This window comes from Eschscholzia californica, unplaced genomic scaffold (genome assembly GCF_041429995.1).
Source record: "Eschscholzia californica isolate CP2 unplaced genomic scaffold, dmEscCali1.0.p SCAF_4, whole genome shotgun sequence".
NCBI lineage: Eukaryota > Viridiplantae > Streptophyta > Magnoliopsida > Ranunculales > Papaveraceae > Eschscholzia > Eschscholzia californica.
In genome coordinates this window covers 41,462,376-41,476,826 of record NW_028238461.1, presented here as the reverse complement: position 1 = coordinate 41,476,826, position 14,451 = coordinate 41,462,376, and the positions used below count along the sequence as shown (strand labels likewise).

Genomic DNA, 14,451 nt, shown 5'->3' with positions numbered 1-14,451 from the left:
ACCAACATGAAGCTCGTCCACCCAACCGATCCAACTATTATGAACCAACTAGATTCAAAAATAGACCAACCTATACGGAACCGAACCATCACGGTTCAATACAACGTAACAATTATATTCGTCCCCCTCACAAGTATAATGATCCGGATGACTACAACCTAGAGGATGATCACGATTCTACACCACCTTCTTCTAAGTACCGTATTCGTATGGACGTCCCGGCTTATGACGGTTCCATCAACATTGAAAACTTTTTGGATTATATAGCTCGAATGGAAATCTTCTTTGATGTTATGCAGGTTTATGGACAAGAACAGGTTAGATGTGTTACTGGTTATCTTTCAAAAACAGCGTTAACATGGTGGAAACAAGAATCCGAACAACGAAGGTTAGCTAATCTTCCTCCCATATCCTCGTGGTCTGAACTCAAGCCACTTATGATGGCCCGTTTCCTCCCTCCAGATTATGAAAATCAGTTATGTCTGGAATATCTTCGTTGTCGTCAAGGACGACGTTCAGTTGAGGAATACGCCTCCGAATTTCAGCGTTTAAGTATTCGGCTTAATCTACCCGATACTGAATCCATGAAATTGGGAAAATTTAAAGATGGTCTTCGAGGTGACATTAAGGATCTCGTCAACCTCCGTCCTTTCTCTTCCGTATCGGAATGTATTAGTGTGGCTCGATCTTTTGAATCGGATTCTAGATCAATTTTCAGGGGCAACTACAATCGTCCTAATTATATTCGACAACCTACTGATGATACTGATCTTCCGAAACAAACAGATGATGGAGCTAAGATTGTTCCCGAAAATCCTTACAAAAAACAACCTCCAGGTAAGTGTTATCGTTGCTTTGAGACAGGTCACTATTCTAATAATTTCCCATTACGCGGTAAGGCAAATTTGATGGAAAAACAGGATTACTTGGATGAGGAGGCCGACCATGTCAATATTGACCCGGATTCAGGTGACCGTGTTATGTTAGTAACTCGTCGGGTACTTTTTACTCCTCTTGAACATGATCTTTCTCAACGGAAAAATTTGTTTGTTACACGTGGAACGGTCTTGAACAAAGTGTGTACAATTGTTATTGATAATGGGTGTGTGGAAAATTTGATTTCTTCCAGACTTGTGGCTTACTTGGGTATTCCTACTATTCCTAAACCACACCCTTATAATACTGCTTGGATTCAATCCGGTACTGCCACCCGTGTTGATCGAATGTGTACTTTTTCCCTCTCTTTTGGCTCTTTCTATTTATCGGACATTACTTGTGATGTTACCGATATGGATCTTTGCCATATTATTTTGGGACGTCCTTGACAGTCGGATGTGGATGCTATTTACAAAGGTCGTTTGAACGTTTATGAATTTCCGTGGATGAAGAAGATTATCACATTATTACCGATTTCAAAGGGATCCGATGAGCTAGCTTCCATCATACATTCGGTTCGGGACGAACCTTCTGGGGAACGGGGTGCTGATGCAGGCGCATAGGCGTGTGGGCCCACGTCCACGCGTGCCCACACCCTATTAAGTCTTAATAGTAGTATATTTAGTAGAATAGAAGTTACTTTAATTTGATGTTTCTTTATTTTAAAGTTTCTATGTTTAAGTAGTTTATTATTTTAGGAATCCTAGTTTGAGTCCATCTAGGAAGGTTTATTATCTTATAAAATGGGATCTAGTCTATGTTATTATTCACCTTGAAGAGAAAATCAATTGAAGTTAATAAGAATTTAAGTTTAGTTTATCGTTTTCTTTAATTGTTCTTAGTTTATTTTATCATTCCGCTGCGTCTACATCAGGACAGCTAACATCATTTATAACACTACGTCCCTTAGATGACCACCACTTGAAATAATTGCCTCATCAAAACTTTGTCAGAAAAATTTAGTGGGACAAAGTCTAATGAAGGAAAAAATGTGCACTAGAAGAGATTTTGAGTGACACTGGATACACAAATAGTTGCCTCATTAAAATCTTGCCAGAAAAATTTATTGGGGAAAAAACTGGACAAAGGAAAAAGATTACAGAGTGTAGATATGCAATACTAGCAGTGCAGGAAACTGTACGTGCTAATATGCTTTCCCTAATGAATATCATATTTGAGACCGATGTATTCTTATATCATCAGAGTATTTAAGCGTCGCATTTTAATGTCTTCTATTAATTTTTCTGAAAGTTGCAGTAGGCAAAGACTTGTTAAACAAGACAACATAATTCTCACATGATTGTCTTCTGGATATCAGTTCCGTTATTCTTTTGAAAATGATGTGAGTAAAACAACTTCAGGAGATGTACTATTAGTCCTACCGCCTTTGATATATCATTCTCTAATTGAACAATGCATGCGGAATCATCTTCATGATGTGAGTAAAACACCGTATTAAAAGAACATTTGCAAACTCAATGTTTAGATCAAAGCTTCTGATAATGTCGTTTGCAATCAAATATTATGGTGCGTGAATAAGATGTTAAGTTTGAAGACATCCAACTCAAAATAAAACAGCAATGAGTCGATATAACCTGTGAAACTATCGTAAGAATAGTACATAGTATAAATTGGACACAAACATCATATTAGTAACTTTATTAACATAACAAGTAATCCCAAACAAACTTTATGTTAAGAGTTATAATTACTCCCCGGATATGGATATATATACATTGAAATTTTTGCATTTCCTCTTTGTTTCTCACTTATTATTTTTCATCATCTTTATTGAACTCACAACAATGAACAAGAAGCTCCCAAGTGCCCCCAACAACACCCATCTGTCAGCCTGCACTTTCAAAGAACTTAGTATGGTTATTTCAATTTTCTTTAGACTTTAAAGGACACTGTAAAATAAAGGAAAATAGTCTAAACTCCATAAAAATCTTTTTCTTAAGAAAAAACATCTATATCTAGGTTTTTACGGTTCAACCACCGTTTTGAATAAAGTTCAATTGCAAAAGATTGCGAATAGTATGTAACATATATGCATATAGTTAGTATATAGTTTGTATAGACCTACACTGTTTTACGACAATTATAAAATAGTTTACTATGAGCCCATTTCAAATTTATAATATATAGTAGGTGAACCGGGGCACGGTGGTGAACATAAAAATAAGTTCGTAGAGTATTTCCGTGAAATGAAACTTGCAACAAAAAGTTCACACTTCTCATAATGAGGGAGGCCATGAGGATGGTGTTTTAAGGACCATGGAGAGATTTAGGAAAAGTTACATAATTACTTCAAAATTGAGTAAATGATTGATTCTCCAATTTGAGATGACAATTTGAGGAATTTCAATAACTAAAGATAAATGGGATGATCAATCTCAAAAAGGTTGCCTCTAAAGGCCCCCTTCTTGCCGCTACTAGCCCATTCTTCTCTTGGCATTCTCTATAGGCTTCAGACATGCCTCAGTCTGTGTTATTCAAGCCCAGCACGGAATAGACCCAGTTCGAGTGCCCTCGGAATGTCTCAATCGTGGAGGTGCTAAAAGAGAAGCGGGCCAAAAGTAATTTTAGGGGCGCGAAGAAATGCTCCCTCTAAGAAAACATGTTTTTTAATAATGATAATGAACATAATGAATATAAGTCATTACAGGAAAATGATGGTTACCTTCTTTAGCTTATCGAAGAGATCATCATCACTATCAGAGTCGCTGTCATCGCTGCTACTGCTGCTGTGACCACTGCTGCTATCATGTTTGATTCTTTTCTTCCTCTTACTCTTTGTCCCTCTCTTCTTTTCATGATTGTCAATATTCTTTTCCTTCTTTTTCGAACTAGAACCCCTATGCTTTTCTTCCTTGGTTGAAACTAAATGGTTTGATGCCTTAGACTCCTTCGTTTTGTGTCTCCCTTGTTTCTTGGGTTCAATTACTTCCTATTTTAGAATTGAAAAACCATGGCATGCAACATTAGTACTCTATATTGTACAATTTTGAAGTTCTAGAGCATACGCGGCCATATAGCCTATCTGGAACTAGTTTATTTCAGTCCGTTTGAGAATAGTCCTACATAGACTAAGTATAATTACATCACCGAGTAAACGTTTGGTGTGCAGAGATGAAATACAATTACTACGAATTGCATTCTGAAATAGTATTTGGTACATATGAGTGAATCATATGTCACATTTGGAGATCCCCTAAAGGGGAAATTTCAAAAGGCAGGGGTGGGCGGGTTTGCGGTTCGCTTTTCGTTGCAATCACATGTATAACGTATTGTGATTATTATGAATTACATTACGAGATTGCTATTCGTAGTAATCGCATTCCATTCCCGAGCACCAAACATGGGCAAATGTTTATTTTGAAAATAGAAGGATTACCTTCTTCATCTTGTTAAGGATCTCCTCATCACTTTCACTTTCGCTGCTGCAACTATACATCCTGTAAATCTTGGCATACATCTTACTTTTCTTTGACTTCTGTGTTGATGTTTCCTTATCGGCCTGATTCTTTTTCTTTTCCTTCTCAACTGTTTCGTTCAAATCATTCAAGGTCGTAATAGTCTCGGTGTTACCGAGGTTTACGGGCTTTGAAATCTTGAAAAGGGTATCATTTGGTTCATCAATGAAATTTGTATTTTTTAGAGCGGAAGCCATGAGAAAATCCCAAACAGTTAATACAACTTTCTTTCAAGGAGCTGCATATATATTTGTAATTTATAGTATTGAGAGGAGAATCCCTTTTCGAGTTAGCAAGAATTGTTTATGCTTTATATATACTCTATCTTTCTATTTTTTGTACAAGTATGGAATAAAGAATCTCAACTGCTTGCCTACCGATGGGGTAATACTATATCGCATTTAAATCGATCTTGAGCAAAAGTTATTGAGGAGCAGAAAGACAATATTGTTTTCAAAGAAAAGGTTGATATATACTTATTTCACTATACTTAAGGGTCCTAACTTTTCCGTAAAGAGCAAAAGAAAATACATTATGTAGAAGCGTTTAAGAAAACGAAATGTTTAGAGGCCGTACAGAAATGTTCTATGGATGCAGCAAGTTATTGCTAAATCAGCCACCTTCCCAATGAAGTAATGAACCACCAAGAAATTTGGCTGCGAGTGTGGCGCCTTTAGTAGGAGGCGCACCTCCAACTGAGACGCGCATGGGCTCCGCGTACGAAAGGCCCCACTGCTAGCACCCATTAGCCTGACTCAAATGCCTAAATAGGAACTCCAAGCCTACGATGTTGTTTGTTTTTTCTGGGTGTCTGGATCTGAATTGGTTGAATCTGAATTGGCTAAATCTGAATTGGCTAAATCTGAATTGACTGAACTGAATTGGCTGAATCTAAATACTAAATTATTTTAAATTAGATGTTTGTTTGCTTAATCTAAATCATTAAATCTGAATTAGAAAGTTGACATTTATACCCTTATTGGTCTTGTAAAAAAAGAAAAAAATCCTAATTTTTCTTTATCTTTCTTTCTCTCTCTCTCTATCTACCTCCATCTCTCTCACACAATCTCTACAGTCGAAGATAATAAGCTACCCCTTGTCAGATCCAGCGAGAGTTTGGAGCAAAATAACCAGATCCGACCAGGTTCGACCAAAAACACCCTCGCCAGATCCGGCGAGGGTTCTAAATGAAAGACACCTATAGAGAGAGAAAATGAAGGAGAAGATGGTAGTGTTTCTGGGCGGTGATGGTGGTTCTGGTAGTGGCGGCTGTGGTGGTTGGGGTCGGTGGCGGTGGTGGTGCTTGTCGGTAGGGTAGATGTGGCTGGCGGTGTAAAAATATGGAAGAAAAAAATTTCATTATTCAGGGTTATAAGTGTCATTTCCCTAATTTCAGATGTTGGGCTCTCATTTCAAACTTGCTTTAAAGTCTGAAATGAGAGGCCTTTTATTCAGCCTAGTGAGATAGTAAAGTAATTCAATCCAGATTTCAGAATTTCTTAAATAAAATAACAAACATCTGAAATCTGAATTAGGCTGCACTTCAGGTTTTAGATCTGAAAAATTAAAAAAACAAACAACACCTTAGTGAAATTTTAACAACACCACACTTGTGTTATTCACACCAGTAACACAATTGAATTGGAAAAATATTTAGAGTTATTTCCTGAAAGGCCTCTACTTTGTGACCAGCTTCCCACGTAACCCCCTTACTTTATCAAAAATACCCAGATGAGCCCATTTTTATATTACCGTTAAATGTCTGTCAACTCTCTCTCTCCTCCATCTCATCACCTCTCTCTGCCACGTCACCTCTCCCTGCCATATCAACTTAATTTTTTTCTCTCTCCACCTCACTTCTCTCTTCTCCGCCAAAGGTCGCCCGACCGGAAACTTTTCCGGTCGGCGACCTTTGCCGGAGAAGAAAGAGAGAGAGAGAAAATAAATAAATTAAGTTGACGCGGCCGAGAGAGATGACGTGGCAGAGAGAGATGCCGTGGCAGAGAGAGTGATGAGATGGAGGAGAAAGTGTTAATACACATTTAGTGGTAACAAAAAAAGGGGTCATCTGGGTATCTTTGATAAAGTAGGGGGCTAAGCAGGAACCTGGTCACAAAGTAGGGGACCTTTTGGAAAATAACCCAAACATTTATGACAAAGTCAAGTTTATTCACTCTGTAACTCACCAATACATCGATCTTTCTCTCGCTAGAGAAGTCTCCCTCTAGCATATCATCTCTAGCCCATCTCTCTTTCTCTCTCTCAGTCGTAGTGAGAAAGAATCATAACCCTTAATCGAGGGTTCCGTTGGAACCATTGGAGGTTCCATTTCAGTCGAACCCTCGATTGAGAGAAAGAAAACGGTGTTGGTGATGGAGTATTCTAACAGTTTGTATTGACGAGCCCTTTATGGTGAAAGAGGTGTCCTACGATCAAGTTGACAATGCGATCAATTTGGTCGAGTAGCAAATGATGATGAAGATCATGAAGTTCAATCTTTTTGAGGATCATGGTGCTTAGCTAGAAACCAACTACGATCTGCAGCTCAATTTGGGGGGAAAGTACATAAGGCGCGGTACAGGAGTCGCTGCTACTCGTTTATTAGCAGCTCAGAGTCAGTATTTAAAACCCTAAATTTTATCTTCATTAACTGTAGTCGTTTGCTTTTATGGTCGATTTTAGGGTTTTCACTACAAATCATTTTGTTTTCTGAAGTAGTGTATACATTGTTTTGTTTTTGAACTGTAATCTGTTAATTTTTCTTTGAATCTAAACCTATTTACATCATATATGAGATCTGAGAACTCTTAGTTTTACTGAAATGATTTGTATTAGCCAATTATAGTAAGTCCAGATCTTGTATGATGTCCAATATATAGATCTTCAAAATCATATATTCTTAAAATTTTACCCTCTTATTGTAAAGAGGAAGTGAAGTACTCAAAGCCCCGCCAACCAGAAGACCGTTATGCCCGTCAGGGGGCACTCTCCATGGCGGACTTTGTGCAAAGTTTTCTTGGATTTACCCGGTCTGAGCCCACCCATTAACTTTATTGAATTTCAGAATGTCCTAGCTGAAATACCTCAGCCCCGTTCCTTCATACATACGGGTGTCCGAGCCCTGTCCATAAGCCAACCCTAGTTCCAGGTCCTGGGCGGGACATACACATATGCACTATCACTATATTATTATTATTATTACGAGGGTGTAGCCCGTGCCTTCGGCACAGAGAATATAGTCAAACATGATAGACAAACAAATACTTACTACAGACAAATTTGTACCACGGATGATCATAAATATAATGTGACATACTGCGTAATAAAATCATTTGAAGTAAAATGCTTGAAACAACACTACGTTACATAAATAGAAGATTCACATTTTCAACCATCACCACGCGCTTTCAGTTTAATTGGTTAGGAAATTAAAAACTATATGAAGGATAAAAAAGCTAAAGTACAAAAAACATCAAAATCTTTGAATTAGAAAACTGATAAAACTACAAACCTTACACCATAATAGCTATATAAATCACCAAAATCTTCGACGACATATTCTGAAACTGATGCAAAAACCTTGCTTAAACTCCTACAAAACAAATAAAATGAAGAGGGTTGCATTTAGTGTTGTTATAAAGGCCAGGCTGTCCCGCCCGGGTTGGCCCGGGACCGGCCCGTTCCGTACAGGCCCGACCCGGGCTGTACGGATACCGGGCCAGGTAAGCCCGGGTCTGTTGACGGTCCCGGGCTGGGCCTATAGTTATGGCCCGCCCGGCCAAAACCGGCCCAGCCCTGGGAAGAACCTGGATTTCGACCCGACCTGGCAGGCCGTTGAGACGGGTCGAGTTATCCGGCCCGGCCCGTCTCAACAGTCAGATTTCAAAAAAAAATTTTAACCAAGTACAAAAACGGCTATTTGTGGTTTTTACCATTTCTACCCCCCAACTAGCCGTTTTCTAGTTGTTGGGGGGAGGGGGGGGGGGGGGGTAAAAAGTGACATTTTACTTCCCCCCCCCCCTTTTGTTATAAATATCCCCTCTTCTTTACTCAATTTCCATTCAAAACTATCTCATCTTCTCTACTTCTCTTAACTTCATCTTCAAGCTCTAAAATTTTCATCTTTATTATTTTACCTCTCATTCTTTAAAACTACTAAGATTCAAGATTTCAAAATTTTCAAGTATTGGTTTAGTAATTAAAGAGGACTATTAGTCAAGAGTCAAGTGATCAATTATTGAAGACTTCAATTAATTACTTTAGTAATCAATTATTCAAGACTTCAATTAAGTGTATCAAGTAAGTAATTTACTTCCTTATCATATTTGAGTTTTTTACGTATAATTTATTTTCTCCTATCCTCTCATTTTTATTTTAGTTATGGATAACTATGATTTTGGTAGTCCCTCCGGACATGATAATGTCCAAATGTCCGGTGAAGAACCAACTGTAGAGACTAATACCCCCAGAACTCAACAATCTAAAAGAAAATTGAAATCCGATGTATGGAATTATTTTACGATGGATGAAAGAACGGTAAAAGGGGTTAAAAGTATGAGGGCGGTTTGTATGTTTTGCAAAAGAGATTATGTCGGAGACCCTTCGAAAGGATCGTCTACTTTAAAACGACATTTACAAACTTGTAAACCTAAGCTGAAGGGGGTGCTCCAACTCAAACAACCATAGTTGGAAGTCAAAATAGTAGCCAATGTTGTAAATTGTCGGTCTATTTGCTTCAATGTGTATCGATATTTGCATGCAACTTAATGGAATTAAGAGAAGGGGAAAAGATATAGGTAATGAGCTATACTAAAACAAAAGAGAAAAACTTGAACCAAACTTTATTAGCTGAATTCTTTCCAAACCTTTTCCATCTCTTACCAATTCATCCAAACAATACACCAAGTACATCTATTTATAGGGTGGGAGAAGTAATAGGAAGTTGACACATAACCCATGTGTTATCACTTGCATGGTGTGTTGTCACCACCAAGATGACACTTTGCATATGGAGTTGTAAAATGGTGACACCACTACAAAAATGAAGGCTATTGCCGACGGAGAAAAACTGTCGGTAACATAGGAAATACCGTCGGCAGTATACTTTGCCGACGGCACAAGAGTGTCGGCTTTAAAGCGGTAGGCAATTTACTGCCGACGGTTCAAAGGATGTCGGTCCCAATATTACCGACGGGATCATAACTTCTCCCTGCCGTCGGCAGGATTCGTAGGGATTCGTAACTAATTTTTATTGCCGACGGTGTTTCCTTTTAAAATCACTGTCGGCAATGGATTTTGGCGCCAAATTTTTTTCGTGCCCTTTATAGTTGCCCTTATTCTGCCGACGACTTTTAGCCGTCGCTATCAATTTTTGTCGACGGAATATATACCGTCGGCAATAATTTTCTTAACTGTTTTTAAAAATCGATTTTTGTCACCCACATACTGCAGCAACATAATGAACAATTACCTGATAAACATAAATTCGAAAGAAATTCATAACAAAATAACCAAAAGCATTCATATATCTATTATATAAAACTCCTTTCTTCAACCGTCCAACATCAAAATCATTCACAAAGCATTCATATATATAACAAAACTCCTTTCTTCAAAATTCATACTTTTCGTCATCGATTTCAATCCCTACAATGAAAAAGAAACAAAACATATCTTAGTATCGAATGGCTTAACATTGAATTTGATTCAAAGTTCACCAAACAACAACTATAGCAATTATATCAAAATAAAAAAACAACTATAGCAATTAGTACTCTCAGACGTAATCATGAATTTGAATCAATCTTTCAGGAGGAACAGTAAGATTATAACGGTTCCGTAGCCGAAATGGATATAGATTAACTAATAAGCAAGACATTGTGGTATGGCCTGGACAAAACCATTCTCTCCAAATGAAGTATAAAATAGTCACAATAGTTAAGTTTAGAACTTACTTCCACATTCAGGACCACCTATCAATTCGGTCCACTTAAGATATATTTTCTTCCTATATTCTCTCCACAATCAGGACCCACAAATGAGACTCAAAACTTCTCAATTCTCTCATGGTTCAACATTCCACGATTCCACCTAAAGACTTAATGAGCAGCATGAAGACTAATATTATACTAGAACTATAGCTAGGTTAACAACTAGAAGGCATGAATAACATGAATAAAATTAGCACTAATGGGATTAACTTCAGCAACTGTGCTCAGGAAACCTAAACAACCTAAACTCTATCTGTAGTAGTCCTAACTTGCATAGCAAGTTTACCTCAGCCAAAACATGTAACCTATACGAAAGTAACTACTAATCATAGTTGCTGAACTTACATCGTGAACTTACAATGAAAAAGAAACAACACATATCTTAGTATCGAATGGCTTAACATTGAATTTGATTCAAAGTCTTGCTAGACTAGGAGTAATTGGTTCTGGAAAGGAAAGAGGATAGCTGATTCATATCTATCACATTTGTAGCACAAAACTCAAATGACATATTCATGATCAATTGCTTATAGAATTTAACTACTTACAAGGAGCATTGGAGTTCAAGAAATGATATACGAAAATCAAGTTCCCAATATTATTCTAAATGTCTAGTATTCCCCATAAATAACTAATGAGGATTCATTCTCACATGTAAAAAGCTGAAAAAGTAAGTAGTAGTTTTAACCCTATTTTTCTTGATGAGGAAACCCTAGCTATCCACAATGTATTTGATGCAGATTCCTTCAATCAAAATAACAAAGATATGAGACAAATATTGTAGCTAGTAAGAAGAAGAAAAAAAGAAACCCTAGCTAGTTAAATTAATATTGATCCAATAAGTTTGGGTGTAAATATAGTACTAGTATTTCATCATCTACATATATAATAAGATAATACAAAAGAACATACCCCCAATCAGAGAAACTAGCTAGTGCTTACTGTTTTAAGGGTTTGAGTTGATCATCCACATTTATAGTTCTGTACTGACGGAAACAAAAGAAGAATTTGAAATTAACACAAAAACCCTAAAAAGAGAATTTGAAATTAAAGAGACTAGTTAATCAACAAGAGGCTAACCAAATAGACACCCAAACGAGCAAAAAGGTTTGATTTTTATGTGTCTAGGTTTGATTTTTGTATGTGTCTAACAAACACAGAGCTCACCGTTGATCAAAAGAAGAAAAACCCACAACTTTAAAACACAACCCAATAATCAAAAAGTGATAAAAATACAAACCCACATACGTAATCCATGTTTTGAAACTTGTTTCCACTCTAGGAGGAATTAACCAAAATTAATCCTAAGTTTTATGGTCTTCCTCCTAAGAATTCGACTCAGGCTAAGACTTGAAGCACCGATTCGACGTCGGATTTTAAACATAAATTCTATCAAGATCACACTCAAATACGACCAAGTCTCAAAAAGACACCTGTTTCTAGCAAGTCCATTGACTTCTGAAAAAGCAACTAAAAATCTGTTGATGTGTATATCGAATGCATAATCTTACTACTACAGCGGTAATCTCTATAAAACCCAAACAAATCTGGACTTTGGATATGGTGTTGTAAGAATAGGCCTGAGTTTAATGGACTAACAGCGCAATATGCCTTACTGAAATACGCTTCGGGTGCTCCTGTTCAGTTTTCATATAAGGAACTTTAGAGTTCAACTGATGGGTTCAAGGAGAAGCTCGGCTCTCGGGGGTTTGGGACTGTTTATAAAGGAATTCTTGCTAATAAAACAGTAGCAGCAGTGAAACAACTTGAAGGGATTGAACAAGGAGAGAAACAGTTTAGAATGGAAGTTGCAACTATAAGTAGTACCCGCCATTTAAATTTGGTTAGGTTAATCGGGTTTTGTTCCGAAGGTCGTCACAGGCTTCTAGTTTACGAGTTCATGAAGAATGGTTCTTTAGATACTTTCCTTTTTGCCGACGAAGGAAATTCCAATAAAATGTTGAACTGGGAGACACGATTCAACATTGCCCTAGGAACTGCAAAGGGTATAACATACTTGCACGAAAAATGTCGAGACTGTATCGTCCATTGTGATATTAAGCCAGAAAACATACTTTTGGACGAAAGTCACAAAGCCATGTCTTCTTTAAAGCTTTCTACCTCAAATAAATTAGTAATCCTCAGGTGCAAGATAAGATATAAACTAGACATAATCAATAGTTGTAATTCTCACTATAGATAATTATCAAAATTCAATAAAAGAAACCCTAGACTGGAAAACACAATTCATGGAGATTTGAGTTCATGAGTTAATAACTCAAGGGTTTCGAAATCAAAATACTTGCATCAAATGTCCCTCAACTCAAGGGTAGGAAATGATAAAAACAAACCCTAGAAGAAAAAGGGTTTCGAAATCAAAATATGATGACAAACACTAGAAAAAGGGTTTCGAAATCAATAGTTTTCTTTGGCCGAAATAAAGAAAAAGGTCTAAAAAGAAGTTTGAAGAAAAAGGGAAAGAGTAATTGAAGAATACCTGAGTTGTTTGAGAGATTTGAGTTGATGAGTGATGAAGGTTTTCCCCAAATCCTTCGAGCAAGAGAGGAAAAGAGAGATGAGTAAAGTGCGAGCTAGGGGCTAGGGCGTAAGAGGGTCAGGGTCAGCGCCGACGGGCTTCGAGAAATCCGTCGGCCAAGGTTTCGCGGAAAATATTTCCGCCAAATCATTTCCACCGCCGACGGTGAGTAAACTATTTTCCGTCGGGAAAATAGTTTCCAGAATATTTTCCCTCTTGAAATGAATTTGTAGAAGGTTTTCACAACCGGGAAAATTCGCGCCATTTCTTTATTTCGGCCAAAGTACTTCTACCGACGATTTTCCAGGGCGTCGGCCAAGTTGTCGGTGAAAGTTGGTACCGAGCTGTTAATTGCCGACTGATGAGACATGAAAATGTCCCATCTGAATCTCTTAACTCGGGATAGTTAGTCCAGTTCGAGCGGTTACTCTGATGATTTGTTTGATTTTCTTTCTCAGGTCTCATTTACGGAGTTCGATGCGAAAACATCGTGATAAAGACTTACTTGAGGGGCATTTTGGTCATTTTAATGACGAGGGTATTCTGGCCAATATTGATGATCGGGTTAAAGTAGAGTCCAAGACGAGCCCGTGGGTGAAAACGGAAATCGAATTGGAGTCCGGATGAACAAACTAGAACCGGTCAAAGTTTAAGTCAAAATGAAGTCAATATAGATTTTCAGTGACACGTGGCTTCATCTAGAATCCCATGGTAACCTCTTACACTATCCCATGCTACACCTTATGATCCTCTTAATAGCTAATAAATCAAAACAGGAAGTTCCCATTTATCTTTTATCACCCGTGATCTTTTAACGGGTCCCATCTTTTAATATCTCGTCACCATTAATAGAGGGAATGAGACAGATTGATTGAAATCTTTTGGGAAGGAAATATTCAATATTCCATTAGAGAGAGAAAGAGTTTGGAAGTTTTCTTTCAAACAACATATGAGAGAAAAGGAGAACTATCTCTTTGGGAGATTTATGCAGGAAAGGAAAGCAAAGAAGGTAATTAAATTCTTTCAAGATTAATGAAAGGAAATCTAGGGAGATTGAGAGGTAGTGATGGAAATAAACCAAGAGCAGATTTTTGAAGATTGATTCGTGATAGAGAGAGAGAGAGAGAGAAATTTATTTCTCTTTAAAACAGAGATCGAAATCACCAAAAGAAGGAAATATGAGCTGATTCAAGGAGATCGATAGAGAGACCGGTACTGAAGGAGAGGATTGAGATAATGAGAAATTGGAGATAACAGTAGAGATATTTTGGAAGACTTTTAGAAAGAAATCAAAGGAGAGATTTCTAGAAAGTTTGAAGACAGAGAAGTCAGAAGAACTGCAGTTAATTTTTCTTATCTTCTCTCTATATAAACAGGGGCATGAAGAGTTGAATCTCATCTCGGTTTGGGGTCGGAAAAAAATCACCATCTCGACTGGAGAGTTTTCCTCTGGTAGCTCAACCAAAACCGACTATATTAGAGAGAGAGAGAGTGATGTAAAGAGCTCACGGCT

General features: G+C 37.5%; 1 protein-coding gene and 1 long non-coding RNA gene across 3 annotated transcripts; both read right to left on the bottom strand.

The window, feature by feature from the left end:
* Nucleotides 1-2,567: 2,567 nt before the first annotated feature.
* Nucleotides 2,568-4,638, bottom strand: LOC147544760 (uncharacterized). The gene is made up of 3 exons (XM_086635155.1): nucleotides 4,334-4,638; nucleotides 3,620-3,886; nucleotides 2,568-2,788 (listed from the first exon to the last, which is right to left on the bottom strand). Exons 1-3 carry the CDS (start codon nucleotides 4,607-4,609, stop codon nucleotides 2,702-2,704), a joined length of 630 nt encoding a protein of 209 aa, XP_086491281.1. The 5' UTR covers nucleotides 4,610-4,638; the 3' UTR covers nucleotides 2,568-2,701.
* Nucleotides 4,639-9,919: 5,281 nt separating this feature from the next.
* LOC147544759 (uncharacterized) lies at nucleotides 9,920-13,044 on the bottom strand. 2 transcript variants are annotated; one of them, XR_015223604.1, is made up of 4 exons: nucleotides 12,900-13,044; nucleotides 11,315-11,383; nucleotides 11,055-11,146; nucleotides 9,920-10,058 (listed from the first exon to the last, which is right to left on the bottom strand). It is a non-coding gene; the product is annotated as an uncharacterized LOC147544759 (long non-coding RNA). The 2 variants fall into 2 exon arrangements; XR_015223605.1 differs by having other exon boundaries at nucleotides 11,091-11,146.
* Between the last annotated feature and the right edge of the window lie 1,407 nt (nucleotides 13,045-14,451).